This window comes from Echiichthys vipera (assembly GCF_963691815.1).
Source record: "Echiichthys vipera genome assembly, chromosome: 12".
Taxonomy (NCBI): Eukaryota; Metazoa; Chordata; class Actinopteri; order Perciformes; family Trachinidae; genus Echiichthys; species Echiichthys vipera.
In genome coordinates this window covers 20,294,296-20,319,247 of record NC_139837.1, presented here as the reverse complement: position 1 = coordinate 20,319,247, position 24,952 = coordinate 20,294,296, and the positions used below count along the sequence as shown (strand labels likewise).

The following is a 24,952-nucleotide window of genomic DNA, read 5'->3' as shown; positions in this document are numbered from 1 at the left end:
CCTAGTATTACTGTATATCAAAGTTTAAATCTGGTATCATGAAAACCGTACTCTCATGTCTGTCAAGTTAACAATGAGGCTGGAGACAGTTAGCTTAGCTTAGCTTAGCTTAGCTTAGCTTAGCTTGGCGGAACATAAAGACTGGAAGCAGGGGGAAACAGTGAGCTTTAAAGGTTAAATAAATAAATGCCCAACTCTTTTGTTTAATTCATAGTAGGTGTATTTCATGGCCTGAAGCAATGATTGTCTGGGGCTCCAGCTTCAGATATGAGAGTGGTATCGATCTCTTAACTCTTGGCAAGAAAGCGAATAAGCGTATTTACAAAAAAGTTGATTCTTTTAACACAGCAGCACTTATCGAGGCTGGTGCTGGTTCACGGCCAAGCTACTTCGGCATAATTACACATTACTCAAGATACATTTTCTTTCCCCTCTTTACAAACTAAAGATTCTGCTTTTGATGAGTATGCATTTAGCTGTAAGACCGTGTGAATCACAAGCTTAAAGATATTCGGTAAATTTCATGTGTGAAAACACTGATTGGGCACAATTTTCATGACTAACTTCAAAGGTTTTTCTGAAATATGCACAAACGCTTCTCCCATGTGTCTCCTCTGCCCCCTCTCAGTGTTCACTCGGCTTTAATAAAAAAATGAAATAAATATTTTTTAAAAGGTGCCTTGTGGAGTTTTCTTGTAAACAACCTAATGCATTACATTCAGTGTTCAGCACCAAAACACTGTGTGTATCCCTGAGGTCAGACAAACACCTTGGAGATGGAGATTTCCTGTTTTATATCATAATAAATTGGATATCTTTTGGTTTTGGACAAAAAAAAAAGACATTTAAAAGGCATCAACTAAGATTGACATTTTTACCATTTTATAGAACGATTAATCGATTCATCTAGGAAATAATCTGAATAATGAAAATGATCATTAGTTGCAGCCCTAACAAATATTTGACATATGTTTTGTTATACATTTATGATTCTTGACTTTTGCATTAGTTTGTATCTTTTTCTTTTCTCTTACTGTGATTATTGTTATGCACCAAAATACGGAGACAACCCTCTTGTATGTGAGAACTGACTCATCATAAGACATTTGCAGAGCCAATTTATTTTTACAGTCTTCAATCCTGTATTGTTTATATTCATGTTTACGAGCTTGTAGTCTTCTGCACAAAATGCTGACCCGCTCATATAAAAACAGCTCCACGACGCTAGGAGAGGTCAGAAACTCCACAGGGAAGCTTTAAAAAAAAAAAAGAAAAAGGCAGTAAAAATTAAAAAAGGAAGAATATTGCTCACTGAAGATGGACAGCAGTCAGCTTGTTTATCCAGCTTTAGAGGCTGATATCACTGCATGAAACGGTTGATTTGACATCTGGTTAACAAGCGGAGTTCCTCCTGTCCAAACGGACGGACGGCGGTCAATAGAGATCTTTATTGGCAGTGAGGTGACGCTGCTGAGGAACAACACATTAAATGAAGTTCATCTTTTTGTCAACCTCCACTGTTCATGTGGCAGAAAGACACGCAGGGTCACAGGGGATTGAACCTGCTTCTGTTTTAGTCACAGAAACTCTTTTGTCCACTGGTGAATAAAACCGCAGCTATGCTATTCCGGGAAATGAATTAGTCTTATTTCAGCTAAAAGCCATGCAATGTAATACCCACTGAAGGTATTAACTTAAGAGGATAGAGAGAGGCTAAGGAGAAAAAGTCATCACTTTAAAATAAATAAATAAATTACACAACTCTCGTATTAATTGCAGCTTTCTCCACAAGCTGCTGACCAAAGTCTGACAGCAGGTATTAGTCGAGTGGATGTTAAACCTCCGTCGTTACATCACAGTAAAATGAGTATTTACTTTACTTTTTTCCAGTGAGGTTTTGGTTACAGAAAAAGTCCCATGTAGCTTCAAGTGTTATTGGAAATCAGCATCAAGAAAAGACTCCAAAGCACAAATGAATTTAAATGAACAAAACTTTCAATCCTTTGTCAGGTCATAACTTTTGAACTGCTCCCTCAATTCCAGTCTTTAAAAGACATTTAATCACACATAATGTTTGTTTCTATTAGTTTAGCTTTAAAACTTGACATATCCAGCAGAATAACTCTGGTGAAAGGTCTTTGGTCCGTGAACGGTCTGCAGGCTAAGCTCAAACTCTCTTTAAATGATTTCAAACTGAGAATAAAGGAAGTGGACATTTAGCTGCAGTTGCTTCAATTCACCAACTGACACTTGACTCAACTGCTGCCTTGTTAATGCATGTTTTAAGTTGTGCATTTTGTTGTTATTGTTGTCCTGTTATGTGTTGGCTCATTTGCAAAAGAGGTTTTTAATCTAGTAATAGTAATATCTAGTAGTAATCTAGTAAAATAAAATTTATTTATAGGCTTGTGTATCTTAAAGGTCCCATATTATGCTCATTTTCAGGTTCATACTTGTATTTTGTTTTTCTAATACATGTTTACCTCCTTTATTGTTTAAAAAACACGTTTTTTATCCTATCTGTCTAAATATGCCTGTATACACGCTCCGTCTGAAACGCACCGTTTTCACGCCTGTCTCTTAAAGTCCTCCTGAAAAAGCCCAGTGTGCTCTGATTGGTCAGTGTTTCAGGGTCTTCCACACCTGCACCGTCATTGCAGCCGGGGAATGACAGTACTTAAACTTATGACATCACAACCTTACAGGAAGTCCTGACAGCGCGTTTAAAGACACAGAATACAGGCTTTGTGAACGTGTCTGTGGTTTGAGCGTTTTGATACTTTCATAGTATTTATATAACAGCTCGAGCAGCTTTATAATCAAAAAATACATTAAAATTTCACTTTCAACAATATGGGACCTTTAAAAAAAGTTTTAAAGAGTGAATTAAAACAATTGTCTGCGGCTTTTTTACAATGGCACAGTGTATTATATGCAGTAAACCCAGATGAGCTCTTTTCATTATTGATTATTCTGCTGGTTATTGTCTTGATTCATTGCTTAGTTGCTAAAACATAAAGCACTTGAAAACGACCCATTACAAGTTTCCCAGATGCCGTCTTCAAATAGCTTGTTTTGGTTGACAAACCGGCCAAAACCCAATTATCTCTCATCTTATATCATGAAAACAAGTAAATCTTTACATTTAAGAAGAACATAAAGAGAGCACAGGAAATGTTGACTTTAAAAATGGTTTAAAAAGAACAACACTAAATAAATTAAAATAGTTCAATTTGCTCCAATTAATTGTTTCAGCTCCAATATGACGGATCAGTGCGGAGTGTCTGTTACACATTACATCCAAACACGATACAAACAGTAAGTGGATAAGGTGCCAAACTACTGTTTTCAAGGCAAAGATGCTAAACGTCAAACACCAACAGAGACAAGAAAGTACAAACGATACGTTGAACAAAGTTAATTAGCAACTTTTTCTATCATCCATTAATCCTTTAAACCAAACTTTCAATTATTTTAGCTTCTTAAATGAGAAGATTAGTTTTATTTTACTGTAAATATGAATATGTTTGGACTTAAGAGTGTTGCTCTGATAAAACAAGTAGTTTCAAGATGTCACCTTGAGCTCCTGGAGACTGACCATTTGAAACTATTCTAAAGACTTTGCGATCAATAGATGAATATAATGAAAATATTGAGTTAGCTGCAGGTGTTTATGATGGAAATCATAACAGCATCTGAGCTCGAATGTTAGTGAATGCATGATGAGACACAGACGTAAGATCCTGGAAAAAAGCAGCCAAGTGGGTCTAAAGTTTGGGATTATTCTGTCAAAATTATGCAATATCTGTCTAATAATACAAACTAAGCAGTAATTTGGAAGTGGGGTGTTTCCAGGGTGAAGTCTCTGGGGGTCAAATGGAGCCAAATGGTCTCCATGGTGCAGCCTGCTGGCACAATGATCTGGCATAAAGCTGGTTATCTATATCAACAGCTGAGTGAGTGATTATGAGCATTCAGGGCATTTGAGCACACACACACACACACACACACACACACGCGCGCGCGCGCACACGCGCACACACACACAGTTATCTGCAGAACAAACAGTTATAGTGTGATTTAACAGTGCACTGAGGCTGAGGTTGTGGCTGCCTGCCAAACCAGAGGCCATACTTTTAACACATTTGTATTTACATGATAACAGCGCAGACGGCTGCATGAGCCGCTGCAGGGCCTGCATGCATGGGCATCAGCTTTGGCATGAAGATCTCATGCAGCTAGCTGGTGGTTAAGCCGCTGCTCAGTTAGCAACCTGATCATAAATGACAGCCTGCCTGCATGGCGCATCGGAAAGGCTTTAAAGTTTAAAATGACCGAGCTCTGCAGCCTTACCTCGGGACGCAGTTCGGGGAGGACCCATCTATCTCCCAGGTTGCAAACAGGTTCATAGGGACCGGTCTGTTGAGAGCCCCGCTCCCGGGGAAACTCAACCGGCCACTTCTCTCCGCCATGGTCCCGGGGCAGCGGGCGGGACTGTCCGACACCGAGCTGGAGGGTTGTAAACAGCAGACCGGTGCGGGTCTTTCGCGCCTGTGTGTCTCTGTGAGTGTCCGCTAAGTCGAGAGCCGTGACACGCTCACGTTAGTGCGATGTGAACGGCGGAGGACGCGCTCATTTCTCCGTCCCTGTCGGTGTGGTCCTTTCTGTGCCGCGGAGGAACTGCAGTGAGCCGCGCAGGAGTGAACGGACCGACCGCTGAGCTTGTTGTGCCTACCACGCTGCTCCGGAGGTATGACGGGTGAGTGGTGCCACATAGCTGAGGGACGGGATACAGGGAGAGACGGCATGCAGACGTACAAGGGCGTAGGTTTTGTTTCACCCCTGGGGACACACACACACACACACACACACACACACACACAATATATCTGGGGGGGGGGGGGGGGGGGGGTCTGGGCAGGTCCTCCCACAGAAAAGTTTGTGAGTCTTTTCCTGCATCCCTGTGAAGTTTTATGCAACCGTTTGTGTCTGTATGCATCAATATGTGGTGCAAATGTCTTTGTTTATGTCCAGGAAATTATTATTATTATTATTATTGAACTTTTATACCCAACCCGTGGGCAAAAAAACATCATCCTGCACAACTCCATGTTACAACTGCGTGCGGCATGCAAGGTAAGGTTAAAATACTGTGGTCCGCTATAGGGGTGTCTGCAATCATGGAGGGGAACTATAGTTACAGATAAGAATGATATGAATGGTTATTTTTACTCCATATAATAATCAATAAACCCATAGGTGTAGATTCCGGGGGGGGGGGGGGGGGGGGGGATATTAAGTTAGAGGTAGATTTGTCCCCCTCAGAAATTATGAAAGACAACCCACTTCCCAAAACAGGTAAAAAATAACCGTTCAGGGGGCTCAAAACATGTATATATCCTTCTTATCTGTAAATATGTTTCCCAACGATTGCAGATGCTGCTATAATGGACCACACCATCTTAACCAACCGTGCACGCAGCACGTCCATGTTCATATTCAGAATTGGGCTACTTTTTAAGTGTTTCCGCAGGATTTGTTTTGGTCCGTAGGTTGGTAAAGTAGACATATGTTGCATGCAAATGATATTTATTAGAAGCGTTGTGATGACCGCATCTTTCTCATCTCCCAGAACAGATACTTTTCCTTTTGATTAAATATATCCGGCAACATTTCTCCCGCTGTATATGTGTTTTTGAACATATTCAACGCATCTACACTGACTGATCTGCTCAGTCCGTGTGTGTCGCTGGAGCAAATGTGTCTGAAAAACATCCTGTTATCACCCGATTTTCTCATTATAATGACAGTTTTAGGATGGTGGCACTAATTTTCCGGCAGCTTCATTTCAATGACAGTGCTCTGTCTTCTTCAGCTGGCTCCTCTCTGGCATTAACCACCCCTCATACATTTTCCCCAGGGAACAAACGTCATTGAAAGTCTCTCCAGGCTGCGTTTCGCTCACTTCTTTGGCAGGTGCAGCTGGTGCAGGTCTGGGCGGATCCGTCACCAGTTCCTTCGCCAAAACGGCCACTCACATTATTCATGAACACAGGTGCACTGCTGCAGACTCACTCACACACACGTCACACGCAGGAGTGTCATTTTAGCCCATTTTTATGTCATTTTCTGTACATTTTTAACCACCTACTTTAACAAACTTCACCTGCTCCCACACCAAACATCAATTTTGTAATTATGAATAAATAAATCACTATTTATTATGATAAAGAATATTGTTTACTCTTATTCATCATGCTCATGCAGCCATGTATTCTCTAGTTTGATGACTTCTTACGAGCAGCTACTGCCACCATGTGGTTGATGTACTGAATGAATTTTTGTTCTCAAATGCATCATTTTATGTCATTTAAACTCTGTGTTTTGCAACATGTTTACCTCTTGCTATTGGGAAGAGGAGCCACTCACCACTGAGGGCAGGGCTGTATGGACTCTTTAAGGACTATTACTTTAAGGATTATTATGAGTTATTATTCTGAGCTGGTGGAGAGGCTGTTGTCATATTAAGCCACGGATAAGTAGCTTGTCTGTTTTATCAATGGCTCCTCGGATTATGTGTAATAGTCTCTTTTGTCTCTTAGTCACATTTTGTATTAAAAAAAGGGACAAAGACGAAAAAGGACGAGGCTAACCCGACAGTCCAAATAAATAAAGAGTACTGATTCATTCCCAGTGGTGGAGGAAATATTTAGATTCTTTATTCAAGTAAAAGTACTAATACCGCACTGTGACAATACTCTGTTACAAGTAAAAGTCCTGCAATGAAAATGTTATTTTTGTAAACATAGTCATAAAGATATACTTCAAATATTGTAAATTGTAAGAAAAAAAGACTAATGATCAAAATAGTTTCCAATTAATTTCCTTAATCGATTGATCAACTAATTGGCTCAGCCCCACTTGTATAGTTTTAGGTCATTTATGACAAAGCATTTTTCTGAAACTATGTGTTTTGTTTACAGAGTAAGGCTGTCAAATGTAGTGGAGTAAAAAGTGCATTTCCCTCTGGCATGGTAGAAGTATAACCCATCAAGAAAGACTTAAGTCCCTTGCATTTCAACTTAAGAACAGAACTTTATTAAATGCACTTGCGGTTATATTCCACCGCAAAATAATACCCTACAAATTAAATTTTCCTATACAAGCTTTCCAAAAACTATTAGAGTTCCTCCAGATACGATGGCAACGCTGAGCTCTTCACCGGTCATTTACTTTATGGATAACCCACCAGTGCAGGATATTAAAACGTATATCAACTCAACACATCAAAGTACAATAACTCAGGTCTTTTTCATATCCTGCCGTGTTTTATAGTCTACTCCACCAGGTTCAGTTTGATGCAGTCACTGTAAAAAACTATGTCTGTGCACTGTGATGGATTTGTAGTTGGTGTTTTAGTCATTTTGGCATTCAACTTGGTTAAAATACACTGAATAACATGCTTTAAACTTAATTAGTAAGATTTATATAAACCAAAAGCATCTTAATTTGTCTTATAAATTGGAAATGTTATATAATAAAAACCTGAAAAACGATTCATTTGCATAATTCAAGCAGATTGACCAAGCCTGTTGCCTAGCAATGGAATTCCACTGAAAAGGTCTATATCAAGTTTTATTCTTAAAATCGGCGCTGTAATAACAGCAGTAAGAAATCAACATTGACTAGGATTTAACAGTTTGTGAAAGCTTTATTCAGTTAGACTTTAATATGTACGAGTCTCTCGACCCACATTCACAAAATATATTTAAAAAGAAAAAAAGTTGCCGTTCTGGACATTACTAAAAAAAGAAAAATGACAATATGCAGAGAGTGTTTTTTTATTAGTATCAAATTAATAAAATAGTTGAGACATTTCAGACCCACAACACCCAACAGGCCGACGCTGGATAAAAAGTAAATAAAAAGCAAAGATGATATATCACCAACGAGACGAGGTCCTGATACAGCAGTGTTGAACGAAATGAATGCCAGATTCCAACATCATGACACGACAAAGCTGAAACTAACAACCGAGATGTTTGCATTTTTATGTTCACACATCAGGGCAGTGAATGAAACAGGTCAGAAGCAGAATCACAGTTTCAGAGCAATGCCAGGTGTTTGCGTTACAAATGAAAAACATACCCATCAACATTTTTGGGGAATGAATACAATTCCCAGCTAAGCCTGAACTGCTGCGAACACTCGGGCAAAGCACAGGGGAGTGGATGGAATCATAACATGGCAGACAGCTGGGGCAGGTCGCAGGAGTATCATCACTGATTTCATCAAAACATGAGGGGGATTTTAAAAGTGGGACATAATGAAATAATAGATGTAGAAGCACATCCAAACTAACAAAACAAAAAACAAAGCCAACGTGGTCACATTAACGACTGAAGATCTCAAAAGAAGCCACGTAAAAGGCGGTTTCCTCCCCTCCATTAAAAAGAAGGAAAAAAAAAAATCACATGCCACCATTCAGGCCTGTGGTGAGCAACTATCAGTCTATATTTTACGGCCGACAGATGCACCAATATCTCAGTGTTTGCTGTCTGCAGAGGGGGAGCGGGAGCGGGATCGGGAACGAGAGCGAGACCGAGAGCGGGAACGAGAGCGGGACTGTTTGTTCTGAACAGGAGCAGGTGAGCGGGAGCGAGACCGAGACCTGGAGCGGGACTTGGAGCGAGACTTTGACCTGGAGGGGGATCTGCCTGCGGCCCTGCCCCCGCCTGATGTCTTCTTCTCAGGGGTGCGACTTGCAGACCTGGAGCGGCTCCTGGAACGGTTGCGGCTCCTGGAACGACTCCTTGAGCGGGAGTAGCTGCGAGAGCGGGAGCGGCTCTTGCTGTGACTGTTGGGAGAGAAAAGTCGTGTCATATGTGGCACAACAAAACTAGAAACAATGACATGACAATCTTCAAACTGCACGTGGAAAATTATGCCAGGTTCTGTTTGGTGGGTTCGGTTCAAGGGTGAGAAATACGACAAACTCACTTTCTGCTGTCCTCAAAGATCTTAAGCTTGCGTCCATTCAGCTCTGACCCATCAAGCTTGGAGATGGCGTTCTTCAGGTCACTGCGTGATGCAAACTCAACCACTCTATGAAAGCAGAAACAGTCATTAGGACCAAACTCAGAAGACAAAGACCATTTGAGAAGTTTGACTAAAAGGAGAGTAGCTCACCCTTCATTTTTGTTGGGCCTGTGAGCGTCCACAAAGGTAACTTCACCTGCTTTTCTCATCAGGTCTTTCAGGTCCTGTTTCAAAGCATAATGAAGGATTAGTGACACAACAAAACACAAGGTGCCAGTGAGAGCCGTTTCAGACCTGGAGGGAGAGAAATGAGCAGGCAGCAAGAAACCAGCACACACACACTGAAACTTGGGTTATCTAATGCTGACTTTTGTCCCTCTGTGATAAGCTCCCATTTCAGTGGAGGACATGTAAACAAAAGAGCCACTGAAAATGCTTTGTGGGGACAAGTGTTGACTTTACTCAAAAAGTTTGAGACTTATTAATTGGCTGCATGAATTTGCATCAGCAAAGAAACAAGTTCAACTCCATAGTGAGACGCCTGACAGGTAACACAGCAGTTACAGTTTTAATCTATTCAAGTTTGAAACTTGGTGCATTTGTGCATATAATGAATATTGGATTTTGTGTCTGAATATGTGAGGTGAACCTGTGTATTTATTGGTACTCTGGGTAAGTGGACACATTTTTGGTTCATATGACCTAAACAAATGATTTGGCTCAACAGTGTTACATACATAGTAAAACTGCCTCCTTCCTATTTGAGACTGTAACTCTACACCCCTTTACCACCCGACCCTAAACAAACCCAATCATGAGTTTATGCTACTTACCGCTCCATACCCAGAAGATATTAGCATAGAGCCACTTGTCCAAATAGCAAATGGGAACCAATGCAGTGTTAAGCCCTTGAGAAACGACCTCAGCCTTGACTCAGCATCCGGCCTCCGGCCTCAAGTAAGGAACCACCAGAGAGCAAGTAGGTGGAGGGGTGTGCGCCCGACTCAACACCCCCCCAGCTCCATCAGCAACAGAAAAAGACCCAAACGGGAGAGTGTAGGGACCGTGGATTTGAGGGGAGTAACAGCAGTCGGGGGTGCCAGCCCACAGAACCTCCAGACTGTGGCTACGGACCTCCTAAGGCTACCGTATCCTGCGCTAGACCACTTTCACCCAGTACGGGGCCCAGCCAAGACTTTAGACCGGCGGCAACTGCGTGTAAGGAGAGGCACCAAATGGACACTATTCAGAAAAACAACCAGGAGAGGGCGCTACACACTTGTGACACCTCCGTGGAGGGTGTGCATTCACCTCTGATATAAAGGAAACCATATCAGAGCAGCTGTTCAAAAAATTAAATGCTTTTGGTTAGAATGCCTAAGCTGCAGCTAACGTGCTTTTGTCTGGAAAAGAAAATGTGGATGGAGGTAAAGTAAAAAAAAAAAAACACTGGGGGTTTTCTATTGTAATTGGCCAATTAACTACTGACTTTTTACTAGAGACAAATTTGCCCTGATCAAAAAAATCATGTCATTACAGGGTGATTTATACACTTTTTTAAAAAGGTTGTGTTATAAGATGCATACGTTTAGGAATCGCTTACCTGCCAGCTGATTCGTGAAGAAAGGTTCTCCACAATGAGCCTGTGGTCGGTTCTCACAGGAGGGCCATACCTGTCCAGTCAACACAAACCAAAACACAGCTTTTAATACAACATTTTCAGTGAAAAGCAGGGGAGGGGGTTGTTTACTATGGAGGCTATAAATGCTTTAAAACCACCCTGGAAAACCCTCAGTAGTAAAGACATTCATATTAATTGTGTTTACTGCTGTTGTATTTACTCATTACCTAAGAACCGTGACAATATTTGAAGGAAAGTCAGAGGAACAGCAGGCTCACATTAGCTGATTTTATCTTGGTTAATGCTGCTCAAAAGAGTAACGGCAAACAAATTTTTTTTTTAGTTGTGTACATGGATAAACTTGGAAAGACTGGCCTGGCTGACACCGTTCACAGCACTTTATTTGACTCAACCACACACACAATGACAACCAGATAAAAAGAAAGCCGATTTAAGTCCTCACTTTACAATCAGGTGAAATGTATGACAACTTATCAGAATGAAAAGTAGATTAAAATTAACTTCGTTGTTTTTATAAGGGCAAGTGAAGATGGGCTTTTTCATTTAATAATTTTGTTTAGTCAAAAATATAGTTTGACCAATAAAAACCAGCTCTCTGTGCTGACATATGATAAAGCAACAATAAAATAACGTTTATCATGATTCTTTACCGGACATAAGATTACACATCACTGTATATGTGAAAAAATTTAGTGCAATATTCGAACACTGGGAAACAATAATGGGGAATGAAGTACTGTTTTTACTCTACTGGAAAGTTGAAAAACAATATACCACTTCGATTGAAACAAAACACCGGTAAGTGCTTTATAAGTGACTAGTTAGGTAAAGTTTGAGGAAGCCATTTTTAAATGCAAATCTACCTCGATCCACTGCTGCGAGATTGGCGATAGCCACCGCCGCCGCCGCCACCACCACCTCCTCCACCACCACCACCACCACCACCGCCGCCGCCGCCGCCGAACCGCCCTCCCATTCCTCCAGGGCCGCCACCTCTTCCTCTTCTGGAACGAGCATGCTCAATGGTGACCCTGAAAAGAAGAACAACACATTCTTAGGATAATACAGCTAGACGATTAAGAAACAAAATATTTACAATATGTATGTGGAGGGGAAGACAACCAAGGGTGCTCCAATAGTATAAGTTTTATCAGAACAGGAGAGCATTTATTCATTGAAATAAGAGAACGGCACTGAAGGCTCGTCTCTCTTCTGATTTACTTCAGCGAGAGTTTTATAGCCATGTTTTTGTTTTGAAAGTGCCTGCGGCTTCCATATTAGTTTCTAATGGTGGCTTCTCAGACAGCACACAATTCCGTGCAATAAACCATCTGACGAGTCAGGTTAGGTTTGAGGTGCTCAGAACAAAACAATAAGATTAAATTACCTTTCACTGCACAATTCTTTGCCATTCAACTCGTACACAGCATCATCTGCATCTCTGTGATCATCAAATTCCTGAGGGAGATGGAACAAAAGGTTATTTTCAATCAAAAAGAAAACTCAGGATGAGAACTCTGAATTCACACAAAGTGGTCAGTCACCCTCACCACAAAGCCAAATCCATTCTTCAAATTGATTTCCCGAATCCGGCCATATCCCTTAAAAAACTTCTCCACGTCCCTCTCTCTGGCGTGCGGGCTCAAGCGGCCAATGAAGACACGACAACCACTCATTGCTATCTGCTGAGATGGGAAAACACAAAACATGGTAAATATTAAACCAGAGGAGGAAAAGTAAAAAGAAGTAAAAAAGCTAAACATTTAAAAATCGGTATGTGGACTTCATAAAGCCAAAAGTTAATTATAAACATTTCACAGTATGTTCAGATTCCAAGCTTAATTAGTAACAGATCTATTACTGATGAGAAACAGATAAGATGGCAATTGCTGTGTGCATGACCTTTGAACTTGGTGCATCACCTCTCAACTAAAAAAATGAATCTAGAAGTATCTATTTATGCACACTCATGGATCAAAATAGTGTTACATTAAACAAGGTAGACTAAAACGACTCAAGTGAAACTGTGCAAACCATCAAAAACACGTGATAAGCCAGCACTGGTCAAACCAGTTTCACCATTAACATTTTACTTTTCAACCCTCCCCCATGTTCTCACAAAAGTGAAACTCACCATCCTTACAATGTATACTCTTAATTCTTATTAAACGCATCTAACTAAACTTTTACCACTGCAATACATACGCCCTACATTGATTAATTCATACACAAAGGTTATAATTGTCTTATTTGTTGGACCCATTTTACAGGTTTTTAAATGCAACCTATGTTTATGCTATACAGTCCGGTGTTCCTGAACCTTTCAAGCATTTCGAGGTGTATCTTCATGCTATTCCAGCGTCTTACAGCTTTGGTTAATCTATTTGTATACAATACACACAGTATAGTCGTTAAATGTATTATTACTACACTTGTTTAGCTGATTAACGTTAAATTAGATGTCATATAAACAACGAAATGATGTTTCACTTTACAAACCACTGCCACTTTACCTTTTTTACTCTTTGTATATTTTTACTCTTTGTATATTTTTTATTATTTTTATTATGTTGTATGTATATGCCGATTGCACTGGGTCTGAGAGGACTGTAATTTCATTTTTTGCATTTTGTATGTCATGCATATTGCAATTTTTGACAATAAAACTGACTTGACTTGACTTAAGACACCCTTCTACAGAGGGGTGACAAGCAACGTTAGTCAACTAACGTTAGTAGAATGACAGAAATGTAACCAACTATTTTATAAATCTATGTATAGTCAAAGTAATTTTTCTTAAAAGAAAAAATGGAGATCTTAGCATTTTGTAAGTATCACATGGATTTCAAGTAGTTTTAATCCCTGAAAACACCGCACTGAAATTTAAGTGTTCAAGGATTTACAGCACTCTGTTACACACAATGCAATTCCGCAACTCCACCAACTGCAGTCTCAACAAATACTATTAAATTGATTGATCGCATTTTTAAAACGGGACCAATTGTCGTCCATTATCTTGTATTTATACAAGTCACAATACTTATTTCGCCATAACTGAAGTAAACTCGGGTTTAGATAACAACATAGGCCCAACTTTAGTCCCTGACTACGAGGCCACGCGATGCTCCCGATGCTAAGCTAACGTTTAAATGTCTCATTAAATCCAATAATGCGTCATTGAAGCGAGGAAATTAAGGTATGTAAACTTACAAAATACCATCCTAATTTAATTGACCGTAAGATGTGTAATATTAAGCTAATGCAGGGTACGTTTTATTTCTATTGTGACGTCGGCTTGACGGTTTGTTAGCTCGCCTCGAGGTCGATTTAAGTTAGCTTAGCATTAGCCACAAAGACAAACCTCTGTTCAGAACACACGAACCCCGCCGTTATATATATTTTAAATAATGTAATGTTAATACAGTTATTTGAAATTAAATCATACCGATGTGTTTCCTCCTTGTCTCTGATTTTGATGTTTACGTCGTTGGTAGGCTCAACTTTACCGGAGCCGTCTCTGCCCTCCTGCTCGACGTTATCAAAATGGCGCCTGAGTCCAAAAGAGCAGGCAACGGGAAATGCTGCTGCTTTACGTTGCCAGTTTGGTGGGTTGGTCATTAACTGACGTGGTCAATCCTGTACTTGGTTAAAACGTTTTTACTTGGTTAAAAAGATTTTGGCCATTTGTCATTCAAACAAGTCACGTTAATACACCGGTCGCGATGACTTAACATATTACAGACACATACACAGCAGCGTATTAAACGAATGTATTTGAGTGTTTTAATTAAAATAAGGAAAAATGGAGTCAATGGAATCCTGAAAAGGGGAATACAACACAGATTTGGCAACCCACTTTACAGCTTGCACTGAGATGCAACAGGCTGCGACGAGCATTAAATGTCTCTTAAAACTAACTTGATTGCTCAAACTTCCATATACGTACTGCTATTTTATTAGTGTATATTCATTTCCCATGGACACATTTTGATACTTTTTATATTTACTGTAGATATGTATGTCCTCATAGTGTTTCTGCATTGTATGTATGCATCTATCTGTCTGTCTGTAGTCTGTATAATATTTGCTGTTTGTAGATCTGGAGTTGTGTAACAAAATGAATTTCCCCACAGGGATTATTAAAGTATTACTGATTCTGATCTATCTATCTATCTATCTATCCATCTATCTATCTATCTATCTATCTATCTATCTATCTATCTATCTATCTATCTATCTATCTATCTATCTATCTATCTATCTATCTATAACTACAGAGAGAGAGAGAGAGAGATCTATATATATACTTAGGCATAATGCATGGTTGAAACTGGATTTTTGAGGCAGACATTTCTGATGGTTTACAATGTCATTGTATGTCATTTCACAGTATTTATCCTCAAATTGACCACCCCACCCATATTCTAGGGTACAACAGAATAAACAAAACATTTCTTGTTAGGGTTAGGTTTCTGTCTCTTTATTCTAGTACTATATAATCATTCTTGAAATGTCTTCGGTTAGGAAAAGGAACTACAATGTTACGGTTGATACAGAACAATAGAAAAAACACGTGTCTGATCTGCTCTGTAGAAAGTGCCAAAGACTTCTGAGCATTGGTTACAGCTCCTGTCAACGCAAAAAATATACCAACAAATCGGAACACAATACACTCGGTGAAATGTAAGATGACATAAAAAATAAATAATAACATAGCTTATTTAAGAGCATGAAGAAGAAGTCAAATTATTTATTTGCACTTTCAACCCCATTTAACAAGGTGTACAGCAGGAATGAGAAGACTGTCACTATTACGAGTCGTGTTTTTTCCTTCCTGAGAAAGAGTTGCTGTCCATGAACACACTATAGCAGGAGGGATAGGACAAGTTTAAAATCACATGGGGCCTTTTTCACTGAGCTTTTGCATTTAAAAACAGGCAAGCAACATGAATTAACAGGAGTAAAAATAAGCAGGAGCGGATGTTTGTCAGCATCATCATCATTCTAATCACCACCATCATACATATCAGAGGGGGAATGATCATAATGGGGTTGTTTACCTGCATGAATATCATATTGACATCATATTTTCCCTTTATGACTATCTGAACCTCTCACTGCAACAAACCTCAGAAGTTAAAATGGTTTGTTTACTACCATTACCATGCCTTTTATCTGTAAATGTCAAAATTCAGTTCACAGTGGACATAAATAGAACGTATTGTCTTAAAGTAATAGTTTGATCGTTTTTGGAAATGCACTTCTTTCTTGCTGAGAGTGAGGTGATAAGTTTTTTCACTCTCAGGCCTATGGGGTAAATATGAAGCTTCAGATAGCAATCGTTTAGCTTAGCCTAGCATAGCTTAAAAAAGGGGGAAACGGTTAGCCTAGCTCAAAAAAACACCTATACAATTGTTGTTTTTACACTTTTTTTGTTTGGGTTAAACAAACAAGATATAATGTGTTAAATGGTGGTCTTTCACTGTGTAGCCTCACAGTTACCATGCAGACATGAAAATGGTATTTTTTTCATCTAATTCTCAGCAAGAAAGCAAGTATAGTTAAAAAAATGTTTAAGGACTTCTGTAATTTCAAGGCGAATACTGATCTTCTGCTTTTCCTTCTCATAGATGCTCAGTTTGATTGGTTTAATGGTGAAGGGGGTGATAAGATCTGTATCACAAAGGAACATTCTCTGGGTGTAAATGTACATTTCCTAGCCTGGAAGTTATCGCACCTTTATAATATAAAGACCATTTGGATACAAAATCGTAGGCAAAACTTGTATCGGTTCACAAAGTCAACAATAGTCAGTGTAGCAGCTTGACTTTCTTTGTGTTTGTGTCTCTGAGATGTTCACAGATAGTGACTGGGCTGTGTGAACAGCGACTATTTGAACTGAACAGTATTTGCCCTTGATTGTTTACAACTGTCTATGAACTGGTTGCACTGGTAGCTTACTGCCAGTTTACTGTTTAAAACAAGTCCCAGGCTGGATTTGACAAAAGCATAAAAGAGCAGAAATACTTGATGGTATGATCAGTGTGGTGTCTCAATTTCTTTTGTCAAATTCTTTCAACATGCAACATTTTTCATACTAAACTCGAGGAACAATCAAATCCTCTTTAAACCCTCTAAGATGGCCAAAGTTAACTCCGTAAGTTCCACACAATGAAAGCAGAGTCAACAACATCAACCGAAGGCCACATAGAGGTTATTGAACGAGGACGTGTTGAAATTGAGGAGATTAGCTGTTTCCTGGTAATGTCACTATAAGTAGCCTCAGGTATCTATCTAGTTATTCTACAAAAGCAGCTCTGAAGGCAGGGCAGGGAACAAGGCTGACAAAGGTTTAAAAGTTCATGGAAAAGACTCATAATAACATACTACAAACTTCAGATCTACAAGTGGTTGTTGTGGAGTCTGAGCCGCGCTTCAGTGCTCAGGTCCAAGTCTGTCGTCCTGGCGTCTGCAGAGCGGACAGGCGGGGTTTCTGTGGGTCTGAAGTCTCTGGCAGCAGCTCTTCTCATGAAGAAGAAGCTCTTCTTTTCCTGCCTCTTTACTCAGAGGACACAGTATGAGGTCAGCTGGTTGTTCGAGCCTACTAATGCCACTTGAGCCACAGGCAGCGGTGGCAGGGAGTTTCAGAGGTCAGTGCATGTTGGGCAGTTCACACCCTCGTGTGGCGACAGCTGTGGGAGGAGCCGGTGGCCGCTGCTCCGGACGGCGACGAAGGGTCCTCGTCGCTCGACTCGTTATGCTCCTCTTTGTGGAGGCCGAGGCTGATGTGGGTCTGCAGGGCGGCTGGGGTTAACCACTCCTTGGGTAGGCAGCTCTGCAGAAAGGGGATGCAGGAGCTGAAGTAAGCCAGTCTGTTGACCCAGCGAGGGATTTCCCGCCCACACAGCAACTGAAAATAGTTGGAATATGTTGATGTGAAACACATTTTCATATTACAGGTATATAATAAAGGGCCAGAGATTTTTTTCTTTTCTTAACAAAGGAATGGTCAAAATCAAAACATCAAAGGCCAAGGTATCCTAACTGTGAGACTCTACAACGTATGTCCAGACACTCATGGTGCGTTACATAAATGCTATCATCTGCGCATATGCACATTTTATTTTATTATTTATATTCTATATCTATAACCTTTTAATGTCTTCTTTTTATTTAGTTGTTATTTCTAAATCATGTGTATTATTTCTGTGTTTCTCTGTTTAATTTGTATCTGTTAAACACAAAACCACCAGGTCAAATTTCTGCTATATAATCTGTTTACATACTTCTTATTCTTCTACAATCCTACATTTCCCACAATGCAACTCTGGAGGGTCTGGAGGGTATATATGAGAGTTTACATATTTTCTCCTCCGTAACCTACTCATCTATCTAATAGTACATGCAGCTCATCAACTACCACTACACTGCTGCTGCAGATGGCACTAAATGAAAAGTTAAGGGATCAGCAAAGTTATTAAATTTCATCCTGAGGAGGACATGAATGTATTTGTGTCGTTTAGACATTTTAGTCTGGACTGGACCACGCAGCTCAAACTGCAGTGTCGAAGCACAAGCCGATATAACCCTGATGGCATCATCAAGCTTTTAGAGCCACGGGTGACCCCAAAAGGGGATCAAGCCTTCTCCACTAGGGCCCCTAAAGCTATGGAGTAGGAGATAAGGCTCACTGAATCCACATTTTTATAGAATCCGCCTTTTTATAGTCTTCATACCCTATCATCTGTTCATTTCATTTTATTTTTAGTTATTCATTTGTCGTTTTCTACTGCCTTTTAAAATGTGCCCTATCTTTTATTTCACAATTAAAAAGATATGTGTATATGTGTGTGTATGGGTTTGGATTTGTATATGCTTTTGTTTTGTCCATCAAAGTACTTTGTAAACTTTTGTTTTTAAAGGTGCTATACAAATAAAGTTTATTATTGTTATTTTTATTACCTGTGGCATCAGACTCGGGAGGGGAAACGGGGACTGAGTACACAAATGAGGGTCCACAAAGATGCTAGAATGAAAAGCTTTGGATGCGGGGAGGGATTCATGTATAATGCCTTTTACATTCCATTTTACAACTGTTTCCACAGGATGAGTTGCATTCTTCATGATGAAACTGACCTTCAGGTATAAAAATGGTGGAGTGCCCCTTTAAGTGTACTTTTTTGGACAACACTTTCATGTGATAGGATATTTTTGTCTAAACATAGCATAATATACAACTAAAAATATCAGTAATCAGACAAACAACTCCAAAAACTGAAGGAATACACAAAGGTTAAGTGTACGGACCACGAGCTCATATCTCAGGTTGCTTCTTAGTCTGTATAGTTGTTACTCTGTCAGCACTGCTCTGTATCTTATAGTTCCTAAACTATCCGGCTGTTAAGTCGTGACGTAACGCCCTTTCAAGATATGATTCCCGGGTCCAAGCCTTTTATTTCTACAACGCCGCAGTGCCATGTTCCCCGTTGTTTGAACAGATCTGAGTTTTTAAAAAACAACGTAATTGTCATTTTACCTCTTTCTCATCATTTAAAAAGGTGTTTAACAGACGAAAGAGGTGATGTAATGGTTCACATGTTTGACCCTTGTGTCTGTTTTGTTTCAACGGAGCATTTGGACCCAGAAATCTTATTTTGAAAGGGTGTTACGTCAGACTTAACAGCCGGATACTTACATGTGGGAACAAAAAAAACAGTATCACAGACTGACCTCAGACAGCGAGGAGGAGAAGTGGTTGCAGTTTTTGTGCATTAGATGGTAGGCGTTGCCTTTGAACTCTTTACCGAGCTCCTCCATGATTTTATCTATGTCCTCCTCTGTGAAGTCTGTGGTGCCCAAAACAATAGCCTCCCTGTTAGACAACAGAAAAAAAACACATCAGCACACATTAACATGAACAACCTCTCAGAGGACTGTATGCTAAACTGAAGCACACTCACTTGAATTTGAATGTCTCTCCCAGTTCAGCGGCGTTCCCCGGATTGATCTCAAAGATGCCGCTGAAAGGGTACGGGTGACCCCCGTATGCAAATTCTGTGCGGACAAAGAGGCAAAACACAAGTTAACTCCTCAAATGAAAGCCCTAAACAACTGCAATTACACAGAAACCCGTGATTCATCACAGACACACAGTGATTAAATCATTAGGCCTGTCTAATTACAGGCCTTTCTGCACTGTATTTACAGCAGTGTGAAGGAAAACAGTGATGAACAGCTAATGAATAGAGTGCCTTACATTGTTGTGGCTTCTAAATTGAATTCAAAATCCTACATTTTCTGTTTCAGCCATATGGAAAATCGATATACTGCTGTGGATATAAACAAGTAGGCACGGATGAAATGAGTCAATAATATTTTAAAGTACTTATTTGTGCCTTCTGCTTAGATGTATTAGGATGTTACTGTTGAAAACTGAGTATGAGCATTTAGCACTGTACTTACGGGCAAACATAATGTACTTCTACTTTACTCTTACTTCAGTCCAGTTTTGGCGATAAATAGAGTCTAATGCTATTTACTGATATTTGCTCCAGCCATAAATTAGGATCCTGTTTTTGTTTTGGGTGTGGTGTTTAGCTGAGGGTGGGTTGTTTTTGTTTTTGTCTACTGTTTTTCATCCTGTTTCTTTTCTAATAATTTTTTATGTAACTGTATTATTTTTGCGTTGAAAGGAGCCAGTTGAGGTGGTTCTGGCATCTCAAGCTTTTTCACTGGATGCCCCCTGGGCGCCTTCCTAGGGAGGTGTTCCAGGCACGTCCAGCTGGGAGGAGGCCTCGGGGAAGACCCAGGACTATGTGGAGAGATTAGATCTCCACACTGGCCTGGGAACGCCTCAGGATCCACCAGTTAGAGCTGGTTAATGTGGCCCGGGAAAGGGAAGTTTGGGGTCCCCTGCTAAAGCTGCTGCCCCCTGCGACCCGACCCCGGATAAGAGGCTGAAGATGAGTGAGTGAGTGAGTGAGTGAGTGAGTGAGTGAGTGAGTGATTATTTTCCAGAATTCTTAAAATGAGAGTGATGTCTGTATCAGTTTTGTATATTTACTAATTATTTCTATATCACATTTGTATACTCACTAATAATTCTTATGATTATATTCTGTTTTCTATGCCCATACTGACTCCACTCTCAATAAACAATCTGATATATAAAACAATGATGATCTAAGAAAATAAAAGGCACTGTTAAAGATTAAACTACACAACAGTCTATAAAAAAGTGTCAAAGAGCTCTACCTCAGCCATCTAACACAATAAAATGCTACTCACGTTTTGATCTAGCAGCAATATAATCCATATTATAACTGTATATCACTCACAGGGATCATTTAACTACTATTGATACTTTATGTCCTTTTTGCTAAAAACACTGTTGATCATCACAGTACAGTATATTTATTCTATTTATAAGTATTTTCATATATAAGTATTGTTATTGTTACTTAGATAAAGCAACTGAATACTTGGTCCACCACTGATTTGGTGGAAAATTGTATTTATTCTGTTGTTGATGTATTTGAATGACAGTTGAAGGATAACACAAGCTTCTGTAGAGTATTAATAAAAGTACTCATGCAACAGAGGGCCTGTCATACTTAGATTATCATATATCATACTATTAGACTAATACTGATGCTCAAATGTGTAAGCAGCATTTTAATGTTGTTAAGTTCAAAAACGCAATACAGTGTTGCGTTGTTTAATCTAAAACAATGCATCATATTTACTATAATGATCACATGTTTCTGTATGTAAAATCTTAATTTTCAAGCTAAGTACCTATAGCTGTCAAATAAACATGGTGGAGAAAGAAGTACAATATTTGCCACTGGAATGTAGTGGAGTAAAATTATAAGATAGCAGAAAATGGATTATTCAAGGAAAAGTACCTCAAAATACAGCACTTAAATACAGTACTTGTGAGTTGTGAGATTAATGCAAACTCATGTATAAATCCATTCAAATCTCCACTGGAGGAACTCAAAGATATTTGGTAAGTTTTAGATAAAATCCACCTTTGGAATATAACTATTTTTGAAAAAACCTTTGCTTTTAGCTCTGAAAATATTTGGAGTTGGAGGATTGTACTTGACAGGGAGCGCATATTAAATCCAATATGAACACATTTGTGTTGTTTTTGTTATGCCGTGAGCACAAATTAACATGCAGGGGCAGTAGTAGCTCAGGCCATAGGTGACTCAGCTGGGAACCGGAGGGTCGCCGGTTTGAGTCCCTGTGTGGACCATGAATGGAATGTGGACTGGTGGCTCGAGAGGTGCCAGTTCATCTCCTGGGCCCTCGCTCTGACATCTCTCCATTAATTGCATGTATATAGGTCCTGTTTGTGCATGTGTGTATTTCGGGCCTGTGTGTGTGTGAAACCTGAATAATAATAATGGCAGAGCAAAAAAATTGAATTTCCCTGCGGGATAAATAAAAAGGAATTCTTCTTCTTCTTCTAAGGAATTCCACGATAAGGATGTGATTTCTTGCCCTAAGATCTGTTTTTTCGCCATTGTCATATTTCACATTGATGACTTCTGGTTGCCAGCCCATATTGGAATACCCAGTGATCTAGTTTCATGCTGGTTTCTGCCTCTCTCTCTCTCTCTCTCTCTCTCTCTCATACACACACACACACACACACACACACACACACACACACAGACACACACGCACACACATGCACACACATGCACACACACACACGCACACACACACGCACACACACACACACACACACACACACACACACACACACACACACACACACACACACACACACACACACACACACACACACACACACAAACACACACGCATTGGTGACTCAACCCAGAGAAATGGGGTCATGTTATTTAGGAACACAGTTCCATATTCCATTTTTAAAACCAGACTTCATCTGTGTCTGTGAAAGCAGCCTCACGGTCAGACGGTGATGCACGACTCCGGCCCGGCGGTGATTCTGCACTGACAAGCTGTAATGGGATTTCACAGACACAAAGGACAGCAGGGGAAGAGAAAGGTCTTACCTCTGCCATAAATCTCGATGCCTGAGTGGAAGACTCCAATACCCAGATTGGAAGTGTATTCGTTTATCCAGTACTGCAGAGAAAGAGAGGGAGAGTTAAGAAGAGGGATCTATATCAAGAGTTACTTTGCTTTGAATCAGGAAAGAAACAACTTAGCACTATGTCAAGACATTTGGGGCTACATGGTCCTGAGGAAAAATAAGTTAGACTGTCATGATCACAATGATTTCACTGTGAGGTTTGTGTGTTTTGAGCCTCAGTCCCTCCCAACCAAAATGTCCGTCAAATAAATGTAATATATCTCACAATACTTTGTGTTGTGTCTCATTGTTATTCCTTCCTATCTTCACCAGAACAACAAGGCGTTCCTAGTTGTATAAAGGTTAAATAAACCTGTATTGTTTTTATCGACTGATTCCGGTGGCATCCCAGCAGGCAACACGATGGAAAACCCAGGACTGATCCATCACAAGGGCACATACAGGCAATCACACTGTGAGTCCCTGATCTGTTTGACCTGCAAGTCTTTAGATCGCTGGAGTAACATCCGCACATTAGAAAATATCCTGGTTATTCAGTGAGCCACCCTGCTACACTCCACTGCAGACAATCAAGGGATCATTTATGACAGGACAATAGCTCTTCTCCCCTCTACTACGCGCACTGGCACTCCCACATCCACCCCTGAGGAAACATGCTAAGAGCTATCCACGCTGCCCCAGCTGTCCCCTATTAATAATACAACACAATTCCAGACTCACGGTAATACAATAAAAGCATATCCACCTCTTTACTTTGTGTCAACAGAGTCCTCTCATGTTTCTGCAGTGACTTCTACCCTTTTTTAGCCCTCTAGCTTTTACCATTTCACCCCAGGACATCTTTAAACCTGCTTCCATGGAAGAAAACAATACACAAGGTAAAAATCTCCGAGAGAAGTGAAATGAGATTTTGACGAGCTGACTATCAAATGTTATAACTTTCTCCTCAGTGCATAATCAAAGGAGTCTTGGCAACATTAGTGGAGCCTTTTTTTTTTGTCACTATCCTGCTGATATAGATCACACTTTCACTGTCGCGTGCCAAAGCTGCTGCAGTCTCCCCTAAAACATCCTCTCTGTGCAGACGCAGCATCCACACATGGATGATGATCGATTCATCCTCCTCCCTCCTCGGATGATTCACTCTCGGGCAGATCTTCCCGCCTTCTTCGTGTTTATTCTCAGTTAAAGTATTTAAGGCTGACTCTGACTGTCGCCACCCTCATGATCACTTTCTCCAGCAGACCCGTGTGACCTGCTAAGTCTTTGCACAGCAGAGTCACACTGGAATTAAATCAGCTGTCTGAACAGATGTCACGCCCATGGAGCTCCGCATTTGTGACACGACTTCAAGACAACCAAGAGAAAGGCGAGAGACCAAAAACTGCACATGTTTTGTGTCCGAGTGTGTGTTTATATATTTATGTGTGCGGGTATACCGTGAAGTCCCCCTGCACTCAAAAATATTTTGTGTATTTTTCTTCTTGTTCCCCCTGTTGGATGTTTGAGCTTCAGTGTGCAGCGTTTGTCACGAGAAGCCTGTTTGTCACATTCATCTGTTGGAAGTGGAAGGTTTCTCTGTCCTCACTGAAAAGCTGATGTGAAGGGGCAATATTCAACTTAGACTTGAGTGTGATGTAGAAACTTGAAGAATTTACATTACAGTGAACTAGGAGATCTCTTGTGTCCAGCAGGTAAAATATAGAAATAAACTAAATGTGCATATTCATGAATTGTGGAATTTCTAAAAAGGTAGAAAGAGAAGATGCTGTTTTAATGATTTTTTGTGTGAAAATCCTATCTGACACACATTATTGTTAAAAAACTATTTATATATATGTCTTACTACATGTCTGGGGGGGATGTTTAAATCACAATCTTGTTTTTGGCAATGTGCATATCCAGTGTGATTCATTCATTTACATTTGTACAGTTCCTCAAAATATGGCGTAAGCTGACTCACATCTGGGAAAGTAACAGATGGGGGCACTTGTTGAAACACTTCAAAAGAGAAAAAAAAACACTTTGGTGAATAAAAATGATTGTGTTTGTTTGGTTTTACACTTGAACCCCCCACCCTTTGAGCATTTATAAGAAGTATACATATAAGTAATACATACATACATACATATATTTGTAAAACCCTTTAATGTAGTTTTAAGCACATATGAAGACGTTTT

At 40.0% G+C, this 24,952-nt stretch overlaps 3 protein-coding genes across 5 annotated transcripts in view; all 3 read right to left on the bottom strand.

The window, feature by feature from the left end:
• The window catches only part of pacs2 (phosphofurin acidic cluster sorting protein 2), a 68,451-nt gene extending 63,798 nt beyond the window's left edge, over positions 1-4,653 (bottom strand). For both annotated transcript variants that reach the window (XM_083924958.1, XM_083924959.1), the window contains exon 1: positions 4,354-4,653. In XM_083924958.1, the coding sequence (XP_083781084.1) occupies positions 4,354-4,472 (119 nt within the window). In that variant the 5' untranslated portion in view covers positions 4,473-4,653. The remainder of the gene's footprint in view (positions 1-4,353) is intronic.
• Positions 4,654-7,691: 3,038 nt separating this feature from the next.
• Positions 7,692-14,237, bottom strand: srsf5a (serine and arginine rich splicing factor 5a). 2 transcript variants are annotated; one of them, XM_083924961.1, is made up of 8 exons: positions 14,127-14,237; positions 12,232-12,366; positions 12,069-12,139; positions 11,546-11,712; positions 10,643-10,722; positions 9,190-9,263; positions 9,001-9,105; positions 7,692-8,857 (listed from the first exon to the last, which is right to left on the bottom strand). In XM_083924961.1, the coding sequence occupies exons 2-8, from the start codon at positions 12,355-12,357 to the stop codon at positions 8,545-8,547; spliced, it is 936 nt and encodes a 311-aa protein (XP_083781087.1). In that variant the 5' UTR covers positions 12,358-12,366; positions 14,127-14,237; the 3' UTR covers positions 7,692-8,544. The 2 variants fall into 2 exon arrangements, with proteins under 2 accessions (XP_083781087.1, XP_083781088.1); XM_083924962.1 differs by having other exon boundaries at positions 12,232-12,363; positions 14,127-14,230.
• A 3,114-nt stretch (positions 14,238-17,351) lies between these two features.
• Positions 17,352-24,952, bottom strand: part of LOC310955190 (deubiquitinase DESI2-like) — a gene marked incomplete at its 3' end in the record, with an annotated part of 19,354 nt that continues 11,753 nt past the window's right edge. The window contains exons 4-7 of the mRNA XM_083924963.1: positions 22,732-22,804; positions 19,642-19,735; positions 19,412-19,553; positions 17,352-17,591 (exon numbers count right to left, since the gene is read on the bottom strand). Of these exons, the coding sequence (XP_083781089.1) occupies positions 17,352-17,591; positions 19,412-19,553; positions 19,642-19,735; positions 22,732-22,804 (549 nt within the window). The remainder of the gene's footprint in view (positions 17,592-19,411; positions 19,554-19,641; positions 19,736-22,731; positions 22,805-24,952) is intronic.